Source organism: Maylandia zebra, linkage group LG8, assembly GCF_041146795.1.
Source record: "Maylandia zebra isolate NMK-2024a linkage group LG8, Mzebra_GT3a, whole genome shotgun sequence".
NCBI lineage: Eukaryota > Metazoa > Chordata > Actinopteri > Cichliformes > Cichlidae > Maylandia > Maylandia zebra.
This window is the reverse complement of record NC_135174.1, coordinates 20,794,071-20,814,933: the sequence shown is the minus strand read 5'-3', so window position 1 is coordinate 20,814,933 and position 20,863 is coordinate 20,794,071. Positions and strand designations below refer to the sequence as shown.

The 20,863-nt window shown below is 39.5% G+C and overlaps 4 protein-coding genes across 6 annotated transcripts; 3 read left to right on the top strand and 1 right to left on the bottom strand.

The window, feature by feature from the left end:
• Window positions 1-858: 858 nt before the first annotated feature.
• Window positions 859-9,483, top strand: dhx32a (DEAH (Asp-Glu-Ala-His) box polypeptide 32a). Of its 2 annotated transcripts, none has more exons than XM_012921862.4 (11): window positions 859-1,426; window positions 2,043-2,236; window positions 3,477-3,849; window positions 3,939-4,178; window positions 4,263-4,356; window positions 4,712-4,861; window positions 5,423-5,614; window positions 5,797-5,937; window positions 7,357-7,547; window positions 7,635-7,822; window positions 8,065-9,483. In XM_012921862.4, the coding sequence occupies exons 1-11, from the start codon at window positions 1,166-1,168 to the stop codon at window positions 8,261-8,263; spliced, it is 2,223 nt and encodes a 740-aa protein (XP_012777316.1). In that variant the 5' UTR covers window positions 859-1,165; the 3' UTR covers window positions 8,264-9,483. The 2 variants fall into 2 exon arrangements, with proteins under 2 accessions (XP_012777316.1, XP_076743704.1); XM_076887589.1 differs by lacking the exon at window positions 859-1,426 and adding an exon at window positions 1,790-1,914.
• bccip (BRCA2 and CDKN1A interacting protein) lies at window positions 8,953-12,407 on the bottom strand. Its single transcript, XM_004561178.3, has 7 exons — window positions 12,128-12,407; window positions 11,770-11,844; window positions 11,602-11,682; window positions 10,590-10,679; window positions 10,285-10,472; window positions 9,514-9,682; window positions 8,953-9,298 (listed from the first exon to the last, which is right to left on the bottom strand). Exons 1-7 carry the CDS (start codon window positions 12,266-12,268, stop codon window positions 9,128-9,130), a joined length of 915 nt encoding a protein of 304 aa, XP_004561235.1. The 5' UTR covers window positions 12,269-12,407; the 3' UTR covers window positions 8,953-9,127.
• Window positions 12,408-12,532: 125 nt separating this feature from the next.
• Window positions 12,533-15,767, top strand: uros (uroporphyrinogen III synthase). Of its 2 annotated transcripts, none has more exons than XM_004561179.2 (10): window positions 12,533-12,672; window positions 13,127-13,198; window positions 13,286-13,369; window positions 13,460-13,556; window positions 13,692-13,766; window positions 14,624-14,698; window positions 14,805-14,888; window positions 15,019-15,104; window positions 15,183-15,281; window positions 15,380-15,767. In XM_004561179.2, the coding sequence occupies exons 2-10, from the start codon at window positions 13,136-13,138 to the stop codon at window positions 15,500-15,502; spliced, it is 786 nt and encodes a 261-aa protein (XP_004561236.2). In that variant the 5' UTR covers window positions 12,533-12,672; window positions 13,127-13,135; the 3' UTR covers window positions 15,503-15,767. The 2 variants fall into 2 exon arrangements, with proteins under 2 accessions (XP_004561236.2, XP_004561237.2); XM_004561180.4 differs by lacking the exon at window positions 12,533-12,672 and adding an exon at window positions 12,684-12,832.
• Window positions 15,768-15,983: 216 nt separating this feature from the next.
• On the top strand, window positions 15,984-19,917 carry mmp21 (matrix metallopeptidase 21). The gene is made up of 8 exons (XM_023153697.2): window positions 15,984-16,297; window positions 16,406-16,727; window positions 16,926-17,327; window positions 17,857-17,996; window positions 18,102-18,243; window positions 18,377-18,634; window positions 18,724-18,896; window positions 19,336-19,917. Exons 1-8 carry the CDS (start codon window positions 16,145-16,147, stop codon window positions 19,639-19,641), a joined length of 1,896 nt encoding a protein of 631 aa, XP_023009465.2. The 5' UTR covers window positions 15,984-16,144; the 3' UTR covers window positions 19,642-19,917.
• Window positions 19,918-20,863: the final 946 nt, after the last annotated feature.

Below are 20,863 nucleotides of genomic sequence, written 5' to 3'. Positions count from 1 at the left end.
TTTCAGAAAAGTCTAAGGCTTCATACTTGCTGTAAAAGCTTATCTCATTTTAATGCTGTGAGCCTTTTTCTTAAAGCAATTTGACAAGGTCTCCATAGGGGATAGAAATAAGGCTTAAATCAATAGAACTGCTTACTATCAGGATTCGCTTGCAGTGATGTGGTGGAGTTAAGTGGTTGTGTGTAATTAAAAGGCTACTGAAAGGAAACTTTGGGGAGGAAATCTCTTGTTGATAAGAAATTGAGGCCGCGCGCTAACGAAGACAAATGTTTCTGATGAGCTTTTGAAATCAGCCTCAGCCAGCATTTTCTAATTAGTCACATTTTATTTGTCAGTGGGTGAGACGTAGTGTCACCTCAGTGAAGTGTCTAAACATTGGGTTTAAAAGCTTTAAATAATGATCAAAATTACTGACATATCTGTTTTTGGCTGCTCTCAGGAGCTTTAGCTCTATTTTTTACAGATTTGCTGTTTATCAGGAGCTGAAATAGTTTCATTTATTACTCTGATAAAGGTAAGGTGATTTGTAAATGAACGCCAATTATGTAAGAATATAATTGTAACATTAAATAAAGTTAAAAATGGAATTCCAGCTAACATTTAAATATAAAAACAATAATAATCATCTATATACAGCCTGCTGACTACTGCTGAAATTCTAATACACTTTAATGAGCTTGTACCTTTCAACGTTACATGAAAAGATATTTTTAGAGATATTGTTACTGGTGGCAACAACGACGCCATAAGTGTCCTCACTGCTTTACACGTGATTTCATGATAATATGCAGGCGATTATGACCGTCTCTCGGACGTGCTTATTGGTGCATGTGAAGCTCTACGCAAATCAAAACACGTGTGAAACCACGCTGAGATGAAATTACGCACCGATGGACATTGCGCGCACCAAGCTCCAAAGTGGACAGCTGCGAACTTTGAACAGCTTTAAGTAAAACATTAAAAACAAAAGCCTCAGCAAAAGGATTCTCTCACCTTGTACTCCGTCCAAATACGCGAACATAGCGTGGGATTTTTGTTTTTTTAAACGCCAGATGGAAAGGCACGCAGTCTGTTTTTCTATGCTTCCGATTTGAGAAGAATGGACCTGTAGTTGGAGTGGAAGAAGAAAACTTAATGCGCACTAGTCCTGATAAACCCGTATGTCATGTGGGAGGAAAATAATTTGGCAGAGCCGAACGTTTGTCCTGACCGTGAAGAAAGTCCCGCAGAAGACACTTTTGGATTTGGAGATGATCTGGAGTTAAATCAGTTCGATGGATTGCCCTTTTCCTCGCGTTACTACAAGTTACTGAAGGAGAGGAAAACTCTGAGTGTGTGGAAGGTCAGATGTCAGTTTGAGGATGCTCTTGCAAACAACCAGCTGGTTATTGTGTCCGGGGCAGCAAAGACTGGCAGGAGTACACAGGTAAGAGTGTAGTCAGTGTTATTATTATTTTAGTAAGGAAATTTTTACATTCAATTTATGAACCTGGACTTATGTACAGGATGAATGTGGAGCTTCATAATAATGGGGCGTTTACCAGAGCATAACCTACATTGTATAAATTACACATGCTTAATCCAATGTTCCCTGCGATTTGATATATTTAGGACTACCGTTTGTCACTCAGTGTTGCCATGCTTGTGTGAACAGAAGCTGCCCAGCTCAGCAGATGATGTTGTGTCACTGTGAAGCTGTGTAAACTCCTGTCTGCCTGACCATCAGTCTGCACAAAGGCTCCAGCAGGGGTGTTAGGGGACCTCCAGCTGCTAAGCCCTGATCCGCTGGAGCCGACACATGCTGCCAAAGCAGTTTTGCATTATGAGCGATAATAGCATAGGATATCTCCTGTCACAGTTTGTTTTGCTGTGTGCTCAAACAAAAGCTGTTGGGATAATCTGAAAAGGACTCTTGTGAGTGAGAAAAAACAGCTGATGTGGTAGAAAACATTCTCTTGTTTAATATTTGAGGTAGTACTGATGTCCTGAATCATATTTTACTATAAAGACTTTTTAAGCTTTTATCAATGATCTTCTTTCAGATCCCTCAGTGGTGTGCAGAGTTCTGTCTGTCTGCCCAGTATCAGCATGGTATGGTTGTGTGCACTCAGACCGGCAAACAGCAGGCTGTAGATCTGGCCTTGCGTGTCGCTGATGAAATGGACGTCAACATAGGCCATGAAGTTGGTTACACCATCCCTCTGGAGACCTGCTGCTCCTCTGACACTGTTTTGAGGTTTGTTAATGAGCTCTTACTGTGTCTATTTCACTGCCAGCAGTGGACTGTCATTTGAATATAATCCACAAATTTCCCCTTTCATTCTTAAATTTTTTCCTTTCCTCTATTCCTTATTAATTGATGGAAGCTCACTGCTGACAAAGGACAGAGCTCATTCTTGATCTAAATAAAGTCGACCAGTTCAAAGGAAATTATGCGCATATCTGTATAGCCTAATATTCAACGACTCTTGTTATGTTATGTTATTGTCCCAAATGTCAAACACTCAGTAGTAGAATCCTCCGAAATATTGCAATATTAAACTGGACAAGTGGAGGACAAAAGAGGAAGTGGTAGACCTAAAGATATGTAAATCTTTAAGAAGACCTGCCATAACGCTTGAAAGATGCGTCTGACCCTTAGTCGATACTAAGGGTCAGACGGCAGCCAACATCCAAAGAGGAGCTTTGAATGTCCTTCAAGAAGCCTGGAGAACTGTTTGTGAAGCTAACTTAAAGAAATGACGTGAAAGCTTGACTGAGAGAGTTCAGGGTATGTAGAAGAGTGAAGGTGGTTGCACCAAATATTGACTTTTAACCACATTAGAAATGTACAAACTCTGTTTTTACAGTATCCTATTATCCATTTTCCCAGTAAAATGAGATGTGTATATATAGAGAGAAATGAAAGATGGCTCAAGACTTTTGCACAGTACTGCATCTAATATATCAATGCACACTAAACACTTTTTGCTTTTGAAACTTGTGCTGGGCTTTGCACATGATCTAGTTTTAATCAAGTAAATGTTAGTAATAGAAACGATCATCTCTGAGTGTTATTTCCTACAGTGCCATGTGCAAATGACCCCTATTCTCACTTATTTTATAGAATATGTGCATCATTTTCACAGCATGGTGTAAAGCTAAAGAGCCAGATAATATTTAGGAGTATGACACGGAGAAATGAAAGGGAGCTAAAAGAGGGTAAATACTGGTCTCACCAGTCAGCCAGAGATCCACTTTACATAAAAGATAATATTACTGCTAGATGTTTAAATCAGCAGCTGCAAAAAAATTAAGACTTAAAACTTAAAAGGGTTTTAGCTGTTCCCAAGTGTGTGTGTGTGTTGGGGGGGGGGGGCTGTGCTGTGTGTACTTTTAACTAACAGGCTCAAGCAAAATGGTGGCAAATTGACCGTATCTTATTCCTGTTTTATAAACCTCTATTATTAACCCTCCTGATCACTTTGGTTTATCAGGTACTGCACTGATGATATGTTGCTGAGAGAGATGATGTCTGACCCTTTTCTTGAGCACTACGGGGTCATAATCATTGACCAGGCCCATGAAAGGACGGTTGGCACAGACATTCTGTTGGGTCTCCTCAAGGACATCCTGCTGCAGAGGCCTGAGCTCAGGGTGGTGGTTCTCACTGTGCCGCCCATGACAGACAAGCTTCTGAGACATTATGGCAGTGTCCTGCATATCAGTCTAGAGTCCTCATGCACTGCTGAAGTTGTGCACAGCAACAACGGCAACAAAGACTACTTCTACTCAACACTGAGACTCGTGCTGGAGATCCATCGGACCAAAGAGGGTGGAGATGTTTTTGTATTTTTAGGCTCAGCTGAGGTAAAAGATTTTATATTTCAAACAGCTCTTTGACTGTGCTAATGCCTGTTGTGATCTGGTTTAAATTTCGCTCCCACTACCTCCTGCAGGAGGTCCACTGTGCCTATAGTATACTCCAAAGAGAAGGGACCAGGTTGGGTGGACAGTTGGGACAAATGGTACTTGTAGTCCTGTGCTCAGGCCAAGGAGGGCTACTTCCTGTCCTGCCTGAGCAGTCATGCTCCACAAAGTCCAGAAAGGTTTTTCTCAGTACCCGTCAAGGTGAGGATGCATGGTGGGCTACAGAGTCTGTCAAATTTGTCATTGACACAGGAGTCCAGAAGAAAATGGTAAGTTAATTCCAAAGTGATGTAGCAATCTTAAATGAGCATTCCTCTGATATTAATTAGCACTGTTTTTACTTTTATGTAAAGGTGTACAATCCGAGAGTAAGAGCTAGCTCAGAGGTCCTTCAACCCATCAGTCAATGCCAGGCAGACATTCGCAAGCAGCTGTCTGGACCATCAGGTATAAGGACGATCTGATATGGTATAATGTCATGTCATCTCCTCACTTGGCAATACTTAAAGCAGTTATCTAAAAAGTTTCTTCTTTGAAAAAATGTAAGCTGCCATCTTTGGTAACTAAATCTGATGCTTCTTGGGTTAGAAACAACAGAAAAGACTAAAGCAGACTGGTTAATTTATCATCCTTTCATTCATTTGGATAATTTTCATACTTGCAGATTTGGACATATTACAATATTAATTAATATTTGGACTTAAGAAAGCCAAAGAAAAAACTTCCCAGCATTATTTAAAAAAAGCAAAATAAACAAACACAAAATTTAAGTGCAACGGTTTTACTGATTTTTTTCCTCTAGGTAAATGCTTCTGCCTGTATCCAGAAGCAAGCCTAACTTCTGCAGAGAACTCCCCACAGATCTTGGAGTCCAACATTACACCGACAGTTCTTTTCCTCAAAAGGATGGAGATAGCAGGCCTTGGACAGTGCAGTTTCATCGACAGACCAGGTAAAATATCTGTCCAGAGGTGTTGCCACTGGAACACATGCAGGACAACAAGAAGTTTTGTTCTTTATTTTAGTTTTTACTGGTTCCCACTAACAGCATCTCTCTCACAACCCAAGCCAAAGATTCGCATGTGGGAGGTTTTTGACTCAGGAAGGGCTCTGTGTAGCTGTTTGAGCCCAGTCATCCATGACTTAGCTGAGCTGACAGCCCAGCTACTAACCATTGTCTGTGCTCTGACCCACCCTAACATGAACAGAAGAGGCCAGCTCATTAACGATTACACAACATGTCTCATGTATTGCAGTGCCAGACGAGCACAATGAAAAGGAAGTCCATGCCAAAAGTGCTGTAATATTTTTTTGAAAATGTGGGACAAAAGGCACTTGCTATATAAATTATATTTTCTCTATAGGAAAGAAATAAAAGCCGAAGGCATTTGATTTGTGATGAGTGTGTCTTTGATTATTCAGATGACACAAGTTGCTGTTGATATTTTATCCCCCTTAATAGATATAGCAATGAAATGTGTGAAATTTTAAAATATTCCATTTGTTGTTGCAGATCCAGAGGGTCTCATGCAGGCACTGGAGGAGCTCGATTACCTTGCAGCTTTAGACGATGATGGCAACTTGTCTGAAATTGGCATCATAATGTCTGAAATCCCTCTGGAACCTCAGATGGCCAAAGCGCTGCTAGCATCCTGCGAGTTTGACTGTGTGAGTGAGATGCTGACAATCACAGCCATGTTGTCAGGTACGTACGTTTTACATTTTCCCATTCCAGAATTTAAGATTAGTTACAAGTGAGGATCCTTTGACTGGTTTGTAGAATCACCAGGTGGACAGCGTAGTATTGGCTCATCTGCAGTTTCTGATGCTCTTTGGTGAGAGTGGTTTCTCTCAGTGAAGTCGACCTTGTTTGTTGTTGTGTTTTAGCACCAAGCTGCTTTGTGGAGCCGCCTGCTGCCATGAGCCACGAGGCAGTCCAGTGTCACAGGAAGTTCCAGCACCCTGAAGGAGATCACTTCACCCTCATAAACATCTACAACGCCTACAAACAAAACCAGAGAGAACAATGTAAGACTGTCATTGAACAGAACCAATCTATTCTCTTCAAGAGATAAGTCTCATCAGCCACTTCATTATTTATACCTTACAGCTTTATTTCTTCATAGCATTGGTTCAATAAGGTGCTGGAAACATTCCTCTGTAATGTTCAAGGAACAGATTAAAGATGATTTGAGCTTTATTTATTTGAACATTATCCTGCTGGAAGCAGCCAAGATAATGAGCCAGTACAGTGTGGTCATAAAGGGATAGACACGGTGAGTAACAATACTCAAGTAGGCCGCGGCAGTTAAATGATGCTTGATTGGTTGTAAGGGGCGGAGAGTGTGCCAAGAAAATATCCCTTAGACCAGCAGCCTGGACTGTTGATGCAGGGCAGGATGAATTAATGCATTCGTGGTGTTTATGCCATCCAAATTTCAGAGCGGAAACCAAAGCTTAACAGACTCAACATTCCTAGTCTTCCATTGTCCAATTTTGTTGAGCCTGTGCAAATTGTAGCAATTTGGTTCAATTGTTTTTTGCTCTTAAATCTGGTGTGGTCTTCTGCTCCTTCAAAGTTCAACATTTGTGCATTCAGAGATGATCTTCTGCATACCTTGGTTGAATCAAGTGCTTATATGAGTTACTGTTGCTTTTGTATCAGGTCGAAACAGTGTGCCCCTCACTTGTTGTTACTGTTTTGGCCATTCTTTGTAAACCCTAGAGATTGTTGTGTGGAAAAATCCCCATTTTGGCAAAATCAGCAGTTTCTGAGATATTCAGACCAGCCCGTCAGGTATAACAACCATACTACATTTAAAGTCACTTAATCTTTCTTCCCCATTCTGATGCTCGCTCCGAACTTCAGCTAGGTCACCTTGACCATGCCTAAATGCATTGGGCTGCTGCTGCCATGTGATTTGATAAATTAAGGTATTTGCATCAATGAGCAGGTGGTGAAACAGGTGTACCTAATGAAATAACTGATGACTTGATCTTTGTTCTCTACTGTGGTAAATTAAAACTAGATTCAAAGACTGTGTTATCCTATGGGACAGATGTTACATTTCAGTTTCATGAAGAATTATAACCAGATGGATCAGAATAAACTATCTATTCTAAAAATTAACGCAAAAAACAGTTAAAAGAAGACATTAAAAATGTTTTTAAAAAAAGCTAAAATGTGTATGTTAATACCAAATGCATTCTCATTTAAGCCCAAGAACAAACTTTCGATTCCGAGAGGCAAACTGCTTGAAATTTTAGTAAATCATATTACGATACTCTTGAATTAATTAATTAATTACCTCCACATTGTCATTTTTCCACTCAATCTGATCTATTTAAAAGGCATTAGGAATTAAACTGTTTTTACTGTGATAGAAACTTGACGTAAATACTGCTGACCACAGCGCTTCTCTCTCTGTGCATGATGTTTTCTCCCAGATTTGACTACTGAAAAGTGGTGCCAGGACTATTTTCTAGATCATTCTGCGTTGAGGACAGCCGATTCCATTAGATCAGAGTTGACTGACACACTGAACAGAATTGAGCTGCCCATTTCTGAACCCTCCTTTGGAACCAAGACTAACACTCACAACATCAAAAGAGCTCTGCTGGCTGGATTCTTCATGCAGGTACAGAAAAACAAAATGTCAATATCAATGAATTTACCTCCAGCAATTCAATTGTGTTCAAGTTTACGAGGCCTGTTCTTTTCCCAGATTGCTCGAGATGTGGACGGATCAGGCAACTACTTCATTCTTGCACATAAGCACATGGCCCAGGTGCACCCACACTCCTGCTACGGGGCTCAGTCACACAAGCTGGGACTGCCTGAGTGGGTTGTTTTCAATGAGTACATCCTTTCAGAAAACTGCATGAGAATAGTCTCGGAAATTTCCCCGCAAGCGTAAGTCAATTGATTTTTACCCCAAATCCCCATCAGAACAGTTGTGTACAGATTAGAACTGAGGTCTCAAGGATTACCTGTCGTGTAGTGCAGAGGTAAAACAAACATGTTTATTACTGCAGTAAGCATGAGCCATTTGATCTCATTTTAATTTGAATATTTTTAATCTCTTTATCTACACAATATCTTGTGTTGACACAAATGTTTTACATTTAATATTGGTTTTCAAATTTCTCTTTTAGGTTCGTTGAAATTGCACCACTGTACTTCTTCTACAATCTGCCCCCTAGCGAAAGCAAAGATATACTGCAAGACATGTTGGACCCACAGGGATCCAAAAACCGCAAAGAGAAGAAACAGGAAGCTGCAACAACAAGTGGTGACGTAAACAGTGGCTGTGCAGCAGTGACACAGACGTATGACAGATGTATGATTCAGTAAACTGAAAAAAAAATCACAAATTTAGACTGCAAATGCATGAATGCTTGTAAGACATTTGTATAATTAATACAGTAAAGCTTAATTTATTACATTAAATTACTCATGTGTACTACCCAATGTGCTTACAGTGCTGAGAAGGCAAAGATGTCTGTGCTGTAAATATAGAAAAGTTTGCAGTTTAATAGTTGTGATCTAAAAACAATGAGTGAGGGGGTTTTCCGCAACACTGCTTAGGTGTGGACTTTATGCGCACTGTCATTTGATATACCTCACAGGCAAAAAAAAATATGTTCGAGCAGAAAGTAATTTGTCTCCTATGTACTTCCCTATTATGCAAAGTTATAAATGCCAGTATACCTTCACATCCAAGGATCTGATTTTAAAGCTGAAATACGTATGAAACAACTTGCTCAGAATAACTGTGCTTTGCTCATTTATCTTAGAACGTACATCAAGGAAAGTCTGCTCTTGAAGGGATGAAACACGTAGCTGAATGTTAAAAACCACATACCTACAGTGTTACAATACCACTCATTTGCTCTGTAGCCATTACTCCCATTCTTCAGTTTACCACAACTTAACACCAAACTCATCTCATTTTGAAGTCTTCCTATAAACACCTTTGATATGCAGTTGCATGTAGTTTCTTCCAGTATTCAAGTATGCGATTATTCCCTATGTCTTTACAATTTGTACAAACTGTCTTTAAAATTTCTAAAAATGGGTAAACTATCGCCCTACATATTCTAAATATGAATACACGCATTCCTAAAGTCAACTGTACAAAAATTGAATATACTGAATGTTTTTCAGAAGCTTGAAAGCTGTCACTGTGTCCATAGGTGTCTTGGTTTATTGTGAAGGTCACACTGATAGATATTCTTTGAGTTTCTCCATGATGGCAGGCATTCTGTCTGTGGGTATCAGCATCACAGTCCTAAAAGGCTTCATGGGCACATCCGTAAATGACCACCTCCCACTTAAACAGGAGTCTGCCTCTTCTTGGACTGTGTAGTGGAACTTCAAGATGGCTTGCTGTAAGGCAAACACGGACCAGGCTTGAAATCAGAGTATAAATATATTGAATAGGTTATCAGATGGCTGTTTAAATAAATATTTATCTGAAGTTTGACATGAGTTAACGAAATGCTGTATTATTACCCAGATACTGTTAAGTAAGTAGCCCTGTGTATAATAAATATTTAGTTAAAACCTTGAAATCTGTGCAGGTTTTTTTCCCCCCGCTTTACCTCATAAAAGAATTCCTCCTCTGCATTGACAAACATGTATTCCTCTTTGGGAGCTCCTCCTGTGGCTGGGATGCTCTTGGTCTCTTCTCTACAGGTCTTGCTGATAATCAGGCAGTAGTGGCACCTCCCACTGGGCTTATTTGTCCTCTGAGCTTCAGCGATTTCTTCCCTAAAGGACCGTAACATGAAAATCTTTTAACCCACACAAATGGATGTTTTTCCTAGTTTCTATTAAAAATAAATACAGAATGGAATCATTTCCAAATCTCACCACCATATTTTATTAATAGAACACAAAACATCAAATGTTTCATAAATAAAATAAAAAAAAAGTATTTTGAATTTGATGACCGCAACATGTATTAAAACGTTGGGATGAGAGCAATAAAAAGGTGGAAAAGTAAGTGGTATTAAAAAGAAAAAGCTGGAATCATTTATAGCCAATTAGGTTAACTGGTAAATATCAGTTCCCAGATGTTCAACAGTTGTTAAGAGGGGATCCTACACTATAGTAATCATGGACCTGTCCCAACATTTAAGATGTGTTGCTGCTAATATATTTCATGCAATACTAAAAAGGTCTCAGTTTAAACATTTGATATATTTCATACATTCTACTGTGAATAAAATGCTGATTTATAAGATTTGCAAAGTATTGACATGTTCTGTCTTATTTCAATGTTTTCAAACACCATCCTGACCATCTTCTACCTGCTCTCACTCCAATAACAAAACACTAAAGATGGAATGAGAAGGTAAAGCAGAACTTACTGGAGCTGTTTGTGCAGTGGAAGGGCAATCTGTGGAGGCACATTGATGAAGCGCTCACTTAGCAGCAGCCCCACAGGCTTGCTGTTATCATTAAAGATCTTCTCCAGCTGTTCTGTCACAATATGAGAAGCATTCTTCTCACACTGATCCACAATCAGCTCCTTCACCTCCTCCACACATTGTACACCCTGTGAACAGTTCCACACGTAGGTATGACAATTTATATTTAAAAAAACAAAACAAAAAACACTGACATATTCCAGCCCATTCAAGACTAATTCGTTTTAGTTTGCTAGTCATCTGACCTTTCTCTCTGTGAGGTTGAGCATGGTGATGAAGCCAAACACTTCATTTGGGTCGTCATCATCGTCGCTGTCTTCGGGCACCTCAGCTTGCTGGAGCATAGTAGAGAGACAAGTAAATAAACAGCTGCTAAGAAATGAATGTGAATGAGCATGAATATCAAGCTTGGGTTTTAAATGATTTTTTTCCCTGTTCCTTTTCCTGGTGGAATGATTGCACAACATAAATCTTTTAAAAAAGAAAACACTTTGGTGCACAAATTTGAATTTATTCCAGCCTAATGTTGCCATCCACTTTGTACAATGTAGCAATGCTGTTAGCAGCAAAGCAGCTCCAGAGCATCATGCTGCCACCACCATGTTTGAAAGTACCGGTATAGTGTTCTTAGGTTCAAAGGATTCTCTGTGGACAGTGAATTGACGCTGGTGTTCCAGCAGTTTCCAGTTCACGGCTTGAACTTTGGTGGTTCCTGAACATCCAAAACAACTCTCAAAACAACTCATCTCAGGGTGACAGTTTAAGTCTTTGTCCAGATGTTGGCAAAGTAGTCCCACATTCGAATAACTGGTCTAGTATTGCTGTTAAAAATAAACTACCAGTTGTAGTAAATAATGATTACAAATAAGATAAATAGGCCTTGGCCTCATCTAGTCAAGACACTGTATAACCTTCAACACCCCTAATCAAAAATGTAAATAAATATATGTATATATTTCAGCCCTTTGGTTCCTCATGTTTGCTTCTGATCCCATTTGGATTAATAAAACTCCAAAAGAAATTCTAACATGCACTCCCAAATGCAGTTTTTTTAAGTCATTAAGATGTGTGCAGTATGCATAGTTTGCATTAAGATGAACAGTTCAAAGAAATCACTGAAAGCCCAAATTTTCATGACATATATTTCCTTGATCATGTATGTAAACTTCTGAGCACAGCTGTTTTTGGGTTGAAACTGGAGAAATAAACAAAAATAATGAACAAATCCTTTTTATATTTAACTACCGAGTTACTCACCTTGACGACACTTCCAACATGATTTTGTTGGATGATGATGTCTGTCATCTCTGATGTATTCACATGAGCTTTTAAGAAAAGCTGGATCCAAACATAACAGAAATGACGTCAGTGACAGCTGCTTGCACACAGTATTTGAAACGTGAAATAACAATAGTGAACCCAAACCTGCTGCAGCAGCTTCTTTATGCCGTTGAAGTCATTGTCTGAGATGGTGTGAGCTTCAAAGTCTACAACGACCTCCTGAAAGCGTAGAAGTCGTAATTGCAAGTTTTATTGTAACCCATTCTCTGATTAGTTGTGCGAAACTTTCCGATATGAGTTTCACAGGGTTAACTTATTACAGCGTATTCAAGTACAGTATCTTCGAAATAACATTTTCTAGTATATTAGTTATTTCTTTTCTCACATGATTAACCAAAAAAGTATTTTCATGAGCATTCCCGTTCACATTAGCCCTACTGCTGACTTAGCTAACTAGTTAGCAAGGCCATGCCTCCCTTCTAAGACGTGTTTGTTCTTTTACCTCATTAATTTCCTCATCTGACGCCTCACTGTCCTCTTCTCCGGAATCGTCTTCCTCCTCTGGATTCTCATCGGAGCTGTTGTCACTTTCCTCGGGTTTTTCACCAAAACCTACTGCCCTTTTCTTAGCCAATGAAGCCATGCTGCAAACTTAAAACACACGTGTCTACTAAGTGGGCGGGGCAAAGACTAGCAACTATCAGCTACGAAACTAAAACCCTGAAGCCGCCATTATGGCTCCACATATACACGGCTTGCCGCTTATTAAATCCACATTCAGAGCTTCAATGTCGGCTTGTCGCCTGTTGGTGAAATGGAATAAACCATTCTATAAAACGGGGACGAAAATAAATTCAGATGCCCCCGAACTCTTTGTCACGTGTAGTAGATATTAATTTAAATTATTGATACTATATTTTTAAATTAAATAAACACATTCTTGTAATATTACTTGTAATACGATTATTTTACAAGGTTAGTAAATTAGACAGTGTTCTGTCTCCCCTCCTCGACCGTGGATGATGAAAGTCTGAATGAACACTAGAGGTACATAAATTTTGCCTAATATTTCGTCTTTTTCACCGTTTGTACTTCGTGTCACTGTAGCTATACGCGGATAAAATATTCGCTTCTATCACACTTTATCACAGACAGGTTCTGTTAATGGCTACCGTAGATAGTCTGTCATGCACCGTCTCTTGCTAGGGTAAACAAGAACACTCTTACGGAAGAAGACACTAAACATACACTTTCAACTAAAATGGCCCATTCGCTTAATTTATTCGCTGTTCATGTACAGTCTTATGATCGTGACTCAACAACAGTCTTATCAGCATGTGACCGTTTTAGGGTGTAACGTTGCTTAAAGTGCCTTCACACCCACTGTCCTCAGTGTTTTTGTAGCTTTAAGCCTGTGACTTTACATTATTGCAGACCTTAGTAAACCTATTTTACCTTAGTTTGTTCGGAATTAACCATCTTTGTTATTTTAATAATCCAGTGTTTCAAGATGCGTGTATTGCTGCTTAAAGAACCAAAAGATGGAGAGTCTGGACCTGATCCCTATATTAAGGTACACGCCCTTTACAGTTAAATCAACTAACCTTTAACCAGTTTCTTAAAATTTGTCAGTTGAACAGTTATTATTTTCACTCCGAAGGAGCTGGAATCACGAGGACATAAAGGAACCCTACTTCCGGTGCTGTCTTTTAAGTTTGTGTCATTAAACACTTTGACAGATAAGGTAAATTGTTGTTCCATTGTCCTTTCATTAATTCGTTCATTTTAACAGTTTGCATATTCAATGGATTTATGTATTTGTTGCTTATTCCAGCTTTTCCAACCAGAGAAATACGGTGGGCTCATATTTACCAGTCCAAGAGCAGTGGAGGCTGTAAGGATGTGTTTGGAAGAGGATGAAAGAAGGGAAGGTGATAAACATTACTTTTCTCCAAGCTTCTGTATATCATTGATATAAATGACTTTTTTTGGTAAAGATCTTAAAAATACAAGTTAAGTTTGTGTAGTACATTTCTGTAATGCCCAGTGTATGTTGTGCTTTTGAGAATGGCACAAAGCAGTGAAAAACAAATGGAACACCAAGTCCATCTATGTGGTTGGGAAGGCCACCGCTTCATTAGGTGAGTCACATCTATGGACAAAGGTAATTTCTCCCAGAATCCTCCTTTGCGTCTTGAGCTCCTTGTAAACTTGTGCTAATTGCACCAGAGTGTGTCGGGCACCTGGTGCTCATAGTGATGTGTGAAATGCTTTGTCTACCTTCAGCCATTTGTTATACACAAGTGACAGTTTGTCGTTAGTGATTGTTCTGTGTCTTTACAAAACAAGCAGGTGCAACAATTTCTACATGTGTGCTTTAGCTTCTTCTTTTCAGTAACATTTGACAGTGGGTTTTTATTTTGAGTCTCTCAGTGAGTTTCTAATTTAGTTATTGAATTAGTTGAAACGATTGAATGTGTTTTCTCTGCCACACTCTTATGTCAGTATTTAGCAGACTGTGCAAAAGTATTGAGCCACCCTCATTTCTTTGTATTTTACTTCCAAGGACTCAGACGTCCTTGTAATTCTTCAAAGTGCTCTTGAGTTACTCATCCAGGCTTTCAGAAAGTCTTTCAAATTTGTCTTTTGACATTTGCTGGTTTTTCCACTTATTTTCAATCCAGGCTTTGTACTGTGCCATTTTCAGAGGAATGTGGTTTGGTTGTTAAGCCACTTAACACTGGCCTATGAATGCATCAAGTATAAAAAAATGCACCCAAGTCAAGGAATGAACAATTGTTGTGTCTACACATAGCAGATAACTTAGAAAAGACTAGACCGTAATGTCTTTTTAGTGTTTTCTGCTTTTAAAAACATCGCTGCGCCTATTTCCCATTTTCTAGCAAAATATAAATAAATGTGGGGTGGTTCAAGAATTTACCACATTACTGTAAAGCTTATCAATTTTTTTCCTTTTCATGATTTTTATCCCATACAGTACAGAATCTAGGTCTGAACCCTTTGGGAGAGGACACAGGGACAGCAGAGGTGCTATCACGACTTATTATTGAACGTACGGCGTAAATTTGGAGTCTCACATTCCTCACAGTTTAATTTTAATAGTAATTTTATGATTGCTCTTATTACTCATATGATCTCACGTATAATTCCCGTCATAGGAGAGGCCACCAATATCCCACCACTTTTTTTCCCCTGTGGCTCAATCAAAAGGGAAGTCTTGCCCACGGCTTTAAGGGAAAATGGTAAGCATTCCCCCTGTTGTGCCTGACAATTAAAAGTCAAGGTGATAAAATTTCCATTGGGATTATTCTAATTATAAAATAATAATTGCACTATCTTTATCACTGTTGGGATCTGTTTCTTTGTTTCCAGGAGTGCCCCTAGAGACATTAACTGTCTATCAAACAGCAGAGCATCCCAATCTGGAGAAAAATCTAAAGAACTATTTCAAAGAGCAGGTAAAGTGTCATTCTTATTGCTTGTATTTATTTATTTGTTTCAATATAGCAGCTGTTCATTTGTTTGTGTGCTTATAGGGCATTCCAGCAAGCATAGCTTTCTTCAGTCCATCAGGAGTGAAGTTTTGCCTTGAAGTGGTGCGGAGGCTCTCGGCTGAACAGCTGACTCAAATAAAGGTGCATCTTCCTCACAGTCATACACAGATAGATTTAAATAATGCATGAATCTGAAGTGCTTAACAGAGCTTTACTCACATAAATGTCTTTGTTTCCAGTTTGCAGCCATAGGGCCTACTACACAAGATGCAATAGCAGCAGAAGGCCTTTGTGTCAGCTGCACTGCAGAAAAGCCAACAGCTGAACACCTGGCGATAGCGATAGCTAAAACTCTGCAGTGACCAGCTTTTAAAATCCACCTGCCTCATCTTTGGTGTTTGTTGTTATTATACATGTAAATATGTACTGTTATTTGTGTATTTTACTGGTTTACTGCTCATCTTTATTGTTGTTGGACACATGATTCTGCTATTTTTGTACTGAAAGAAAAAAGTTATTTTTTGCAGCACCAGAGCCAGGAAAGTCTAAGATAAAATTATAATTAGCTTTATATGATGTAAGAAAATGACTGAGAAAATAAAAGGCAATCATTGTGATAATATTGAAGGTTTTGTCTGTGGTAATTGCTTGTGTGTGTTTGTGTGTTTATTTCCTGTTCAACACAGTGCTTGCAGGGGTCATCCCTGTCTTTTACTGTCCACATGAAAGTGAAGGTTTTAACATCTTTCCACGGATCAGCTGCAGTCCATTTAAAACCACTGAAGCTTGTATAACATAACCACAGAGAAAGAGTCAAATTGAACAGTTGTAGATTGTAAAAGTTTACTTTTCACGCAGAGGTGAAGAAAGCAGGTTACATCTGTAGAGTCACACCTCTGAGGGGTGTGGAGAAGCAAAGGATTTGCTTATAAAGCAGCGTTGCTCCTCACTCGTCATCATCTCATCTTGCATATAGACCTGGGAGTACACCGCTAAAGGACACGATGCTGAATTTAATCCAGCTGATATTTATGTTCTTTTTGACCAACATTAGCGCAACTGATGCAGAGAAACTTTTCCATAATCGGGATCATTCTGATACACAGACACTTAATTCTCACAAAGCTCAGGCTATAACAGACAAGTACACAGCTGAGGTATATTGTTTTTTTTTTCTTCTTTTTTGACTTCCTGTGTTTCTCAAACGTCAGCATCCATTTAACCAGACACAGGATTTGTCTAATGTAACCCGTGTCTTGTTTTAGTTATTTCTCTCTAGATATGGATTCATCAAGCCAGTTAACTGGGAGGAGGTTCGGTTTGAGGATTCAGACACCTCTTTCAGTGGTGACTTCCTCGACGATCTTCAAGCCACAATCCAGGAGGGAACCTCAGCGTCTTACTCGAGGGCTGCTCATCGAGCTGGTGATCAGCAGGGCTATAACCGTCAAAATGAGAACCAAGCCTTTATTTCAGCACTTAAAGAGTTTCAGAGGGTTTCAGGTCTGCCTGTTACAGGGGTGTTTGATGAGGCCACCAAGTTAGCAATGAACAAACCAAGGTGTGGAGTCCCTGATAAAGAGACTGGTCTGACCATCCCTGTCATCACTACAGCACCTCAGAGCAGTGGTGACTTTGATTTTGAAAACAGTACCACTGACAGTTTTACTGAGACCAACAGGAACAACACAGCAAGTGACATAATCAGTGGCACTTCTTTAGGTACTGCAAATTTCTCTGAAGACAACATATTAAATTTTAATGATACAGACGGTGTGTTCACAGCCATTTCCAATGACACCAGCATGAATTATACAACGGAGCTTTTAAAGATCACTTCCCTAAACAGCTCGCACGACAGCAGACCGGGCAGCCAAACGGGGAATATCAGTGCGAACGCGCATCCGAGTGAAGCAGTGAGACGCAAGAAGGAACCTCTCGCAAGTCTCATATCCAAAAGCAGGCGGAAGAGAGATTTGACTCCAACTGGCCACATGGCTTTTTCCAAGAAGGTGTTAAACTGGAGGCTGATAGGAGAAGGCTACAGCAGCCAGCTGACTATTGACGACCAGAGATACATCTTCAGACTGGCTTTCAGGATGTGGAGTGAGGTGTCGCCACTGGAATTTGTGGAGGATACACATGCCCCATTGGAGGATGTTGACATCAGGCTGGGATTTGGTACAGGTGGGTTTTAGTCAATGTTTATTTGCTTCATTGCAGCATGAAAGCTACTTTTGGCTGCTCCTTTATTCACAGGGGCCACAGCAGGTAGCTCCGCATGTCTGGTTTGGCAGAGATTTATGCCAGATGCCCTTCCTGACACAACCCCAAAAGGATTTGTGTCTTCTCCTGAGATGACACTGGGGATCTTTCACTTGTTAGGTGGATATGTAAATCACTATTTTTCTGAATAAAATGTGGAATGTTTAGATTTGATCCTTCACATCACTAGTCTGTGAAGGTTAATTTCTCATTTCAGGATAAAAAAGTTAAAGGATGTTATCTCCTTGGCCACATATATGTTTAAGACTAATAAAACATCTGTTAATGAGGCTTATTAAACACAAAAACTAAGTAAACCACCACCAGTCTTCTTAGACTGGCCCTTCTTAGGGTCATGTGTATGTATGTCTGAAGAGGATCATTAATGTTTCCACTGTACCTCCTTTTTGTGCCAAATAACATATTGCATCGTTGTGAAATTCTTTCATAGGAAGGCATCTGGGATGTAATCAGAAGTTCGATGGCACTGGTCAAGAATTTGCCCATGCTTGGTTCCTGGGTGATATACACTTTGATGATGATGAGCACTTCACAACTCCCAATGTTGGCAGTGGAATCAGCCTTCTCAAAGTAATTATATTACCGCACGATCAAAGGAACTGCCAGATTGAAATAATTCCAGTGATTAACAACGCATTGCTCTAACAACGCCTTAAAAATATTAAACCCGTTCAGGTAGCAGTTCATGAGATTGGCCATGTTTTGGGTCTACCTCACATATATAGACCCGGATCCATAATGCAGCCCAGCTATCTACCGCAGGAGTCCAGCTTTGAAATGGACTGGATGGACAGAAAAGCTATACAGCAACTCTATGGTACATGGTTACAGCACCATCTAGTGGTTACTTATACACTCTTAGAGAAATGCACTTTGCTGTATTTTTGCCCTAATTGTCTGACGCAAACCCTTTTTTTTGCCCCACCTGTTGTGCTTGCATTTGACACCAGGAGGCTGTAAAGGTCGGTTCAACGCGGTGTTTGATTGGATCAGAAAGGAGAAGACACCCTATGGGGAGGTGGTGATCCGCTTTAACACCTATTTCATGAGAGATGGCTGGTACTGGCTGTATGAGAACAGAAATAATAGAACGCGTTATGGTGATCCAGTTCCGCTGCAAACTGGCTGGCATGGGATCCCAATGGATGGAGTAGATGCACATGTCCATGTCTGGTCCAGGAGAAGAGATGCTGTATATTTCTTCAGAGGTACACTAAGTGGAGAGTTATACTGTTTGAAAAGAGTTAGTGAACAAATGAATACTTGGTGAAAATGTAATTAACTTATTTATCTACAGGTACTCAGTTCTGGAGGTATGATAGTGAGAACGACCAGGTGTTTGGACAAGACTCTGAAGGCCACCATTATCCGAGGTTAATCTCTGAAGGATTCCCAGGGGTGCCAAGTCCTATTGACACAGCCTTTTATGACAGGAGGGACTCCCACATCTACTTCTTTAAAAACAATCTTGTAAGTGCAATATTACCTGGCTGTCAGATATTATTACACTAATACAAGAGCAAAGACATGAGGTTCAGTAAGAAAGTAAATTAGGAAATATTCATGAAGTGCTTAAATGACAAGCTGGAATGATGTGGTTCGATATTAAAACACACAGACCATTATACATTATACATTATTTAGACTTAAAATGTGGCTTAGGCTTAATGGTCATTAATCAAACTGTTTCCATCTGTGGTTTGTAATCTAGCAATACCGATTAGCAGAACATGCAGATATAAAAAGCAGAGTCCTGGAGAAAACCCAAGCTAATTAATTGTTTCTTAGGATTATGAGGGAATGTCTTCAAGCAAACAAATGCACTAAAGTTCCTCTGTGAATTGTTTGCATTGTATAATTGAATTGATTTCTGCATAACAAAAAAAAGAGCAATTATCTCTTTGAACAGGTGTATGCATTCAGCATGGAAGCCAACAACTTGGCAAGAGGGTTCCCAAAAAACATCAGAGACATTTTCCCTCCTGTGGTGAACACAGACCATCCAGATGGCAACATTGACGCTGCCTACTTCTCCTACACTCACAATGCCATCTTTCTACTCAAGGGCATACGCTTCTGGCAAGTAGTGGGCAGTCGTGATCGCTGGCGACGGCCCTTTCTGCCACGAAATGGCCTGCTGCCACATAAGGAGGTGGATCAGCATTGGTTTGATATCTGCAATGTTCATCCCACTGCACTCAAACTAACCCGCTGAGAGTGTTGCAGCAGAGATGTGATAGAGCTTGCTAAAGTTTGCATATGTGATCTACTGATTTCGTTTTATGTACACATATTGTCAAGCTGCAATAACTGTCTAATTTCACGGAGACAACAACAATTTTGAATTTTGTTGGCTAATTTTCACCGAGGTGTGTTATTTATATATGTAACAGCTGCTCTTTCATTCCTTTTCTCTTTTTCGGAGCAGTGCTGAATGCATTCTGCCACAAAAACAATCCTAAAGGACTTCCTATTATTGAGATATTCAGAGAATACATGTATGTATAATGTAGATAAAGCCAATAAATGTTTTGCTGAGCTGCTCAAAATGATATTTGATGTGCTTACTGTAAGTGCACTGTGTAGGAAAATGCTTTCAAATGGCAAATGTGCAAAATAACATTAAAACAGGCTTGTGCGTACTGTGAAGTGACTTCTTATGTCACATGTAATCTTAAGAAAACCTCTAAGAAGATTTGTGGTATTATGAGTGTATAAAAATAGAATTTTGCTCAAAGTGGAAGAGCTGGTTTCAGGGTAAAATTACAGATTGAAAGCATCTTTCCTTTGACGTAACAATATTGAAGAAAAAAAAGACATCAGATTTGTATCCTCGGATTGTTTCTTTTTGGTACAGTATGTGCCTGGAAGGGATACAACATTATTCTCTCAATTTAGATTGATGATCGAGGTGTAGATATACAGTACTAGTCCCTATTGGCACGACTGGATGATTTGATAATTCTATATTTGTACGAAACTCTCAATTCCTGTAAATTATACTTGTAGAAATCCACATCTGCCTGTAGGCATGAAAGAAAGAACGAAAGAAGTGACCTGGAAGCCATGAAACTTCGTCTTTATTAAAAACCCTTAAAAGTTAAGAGCAACTCTTCCACTACAATAGGGTTTTTTGGCTGAGGGAATCAGATAACCCCTATCAATAACAACCTGGAGGTGGTGGAAAACAACTATCGAGACATCGTATTTTTGAATGCCCTCTCATTATGTAAGACACACTATCAATCAAAAGAGAGCCTTTTGAAATGCGCACTGAAGTAAAACGATTGAACAAGGTGCCACAATACTGTTATATTTTATAATAATGATTTGAGCATGATGCAAAGAAACAGGCATTGATTCTGTAATCAATATGTTACTTGAAGACGCTTATTAATTCAGCTCATCTTAAGAGATTAGGCTCCTGGTGGGCCCCA

Bases quoted from the DNA above. Each gene is read 5' to 3' on its own strand.
- dhx32a (XM_012921862.4), top strand. From the start codon at position 1,166: ATGTGGGAGGAAAATAATTTGGCAGAGCCGAACGTTTGTCCTGACCGT. The intron at 4,862-5,422 runs GTAAAATATCTG...TTGTTGTTGCAG, and splicing joins CAGTTTCATCGACAGACCAG to ATCCAGAGGGTCTCATGCAG. The intron at 7,548-7,634 runs GTACAGAAAAAC...TTCTTTTCCCAG, and splicing joins TGGCTGGATTCTTCATGCAG to ATTGCTCGAGATGTGGACGG.
- mmp21 (XM_023153697.2), top strand. From the start codon at position 16,145: ATGCTGAATTTAATCCAGCTGATATTTATGTTCTTTTTGACCAACATT. The intron at 18,244-18,376 runs GTACATGGTTAC...ATTTGACACCAG, and splicing joins AGCTATACAGCAACTCTATG to GAGGCTGTAAAGGTCGGTTC. The intron at 18,897-19,335 runs GTAAGTGCAATA...CTCTTTGAACAG, and splicing joins ACTTCTTTAAAAACAATCTT to GTGTATGCATTCAGCATGGA.
- uros (XM_004561179.2), top strand. From the start codon at position 13,136: ATGCGTGTATTGCTGCTTAAAGAACCAAAAGATGGAGAGTCTGGACCT. The intron at 13,199-13,285 runs GTACACGCCCTT...TTCACTCCGAAG, and splicing joins GACCTGATCCCTATATTAAG to GAGCTGGAATCACGAGGACA. The intron at 13,370-13,459 runs GTAAATTGTTGT...TGCTTATTCCAG, and splicing joins TAAACACTTTGACAGATAAG to CTTTTCCAACCAGAGAAATA.
- bccip (XM_004561178.3), bottom strand. From the start codon at position 12,268: ATGGCTTCATTGGCTAAGAAAAGGGCAGTAGGTTTTGGTGAAAAACCC. The intron at 11,845-12,127 runs GTAAAAGAACAA...CTACGCTTTCAG, and splicing joins CAGATGAGGAAATTAATGAG to GAGGTCGTTGTAGACTTTGA. The intron at 10,680-11,601 runs GTGAGTAACTCG...ACTATGCTCCAG, and splicing joins ATGTTGGAAGTGTCGTCAAG to CAAGCTGAGGTGCCCGAAGA.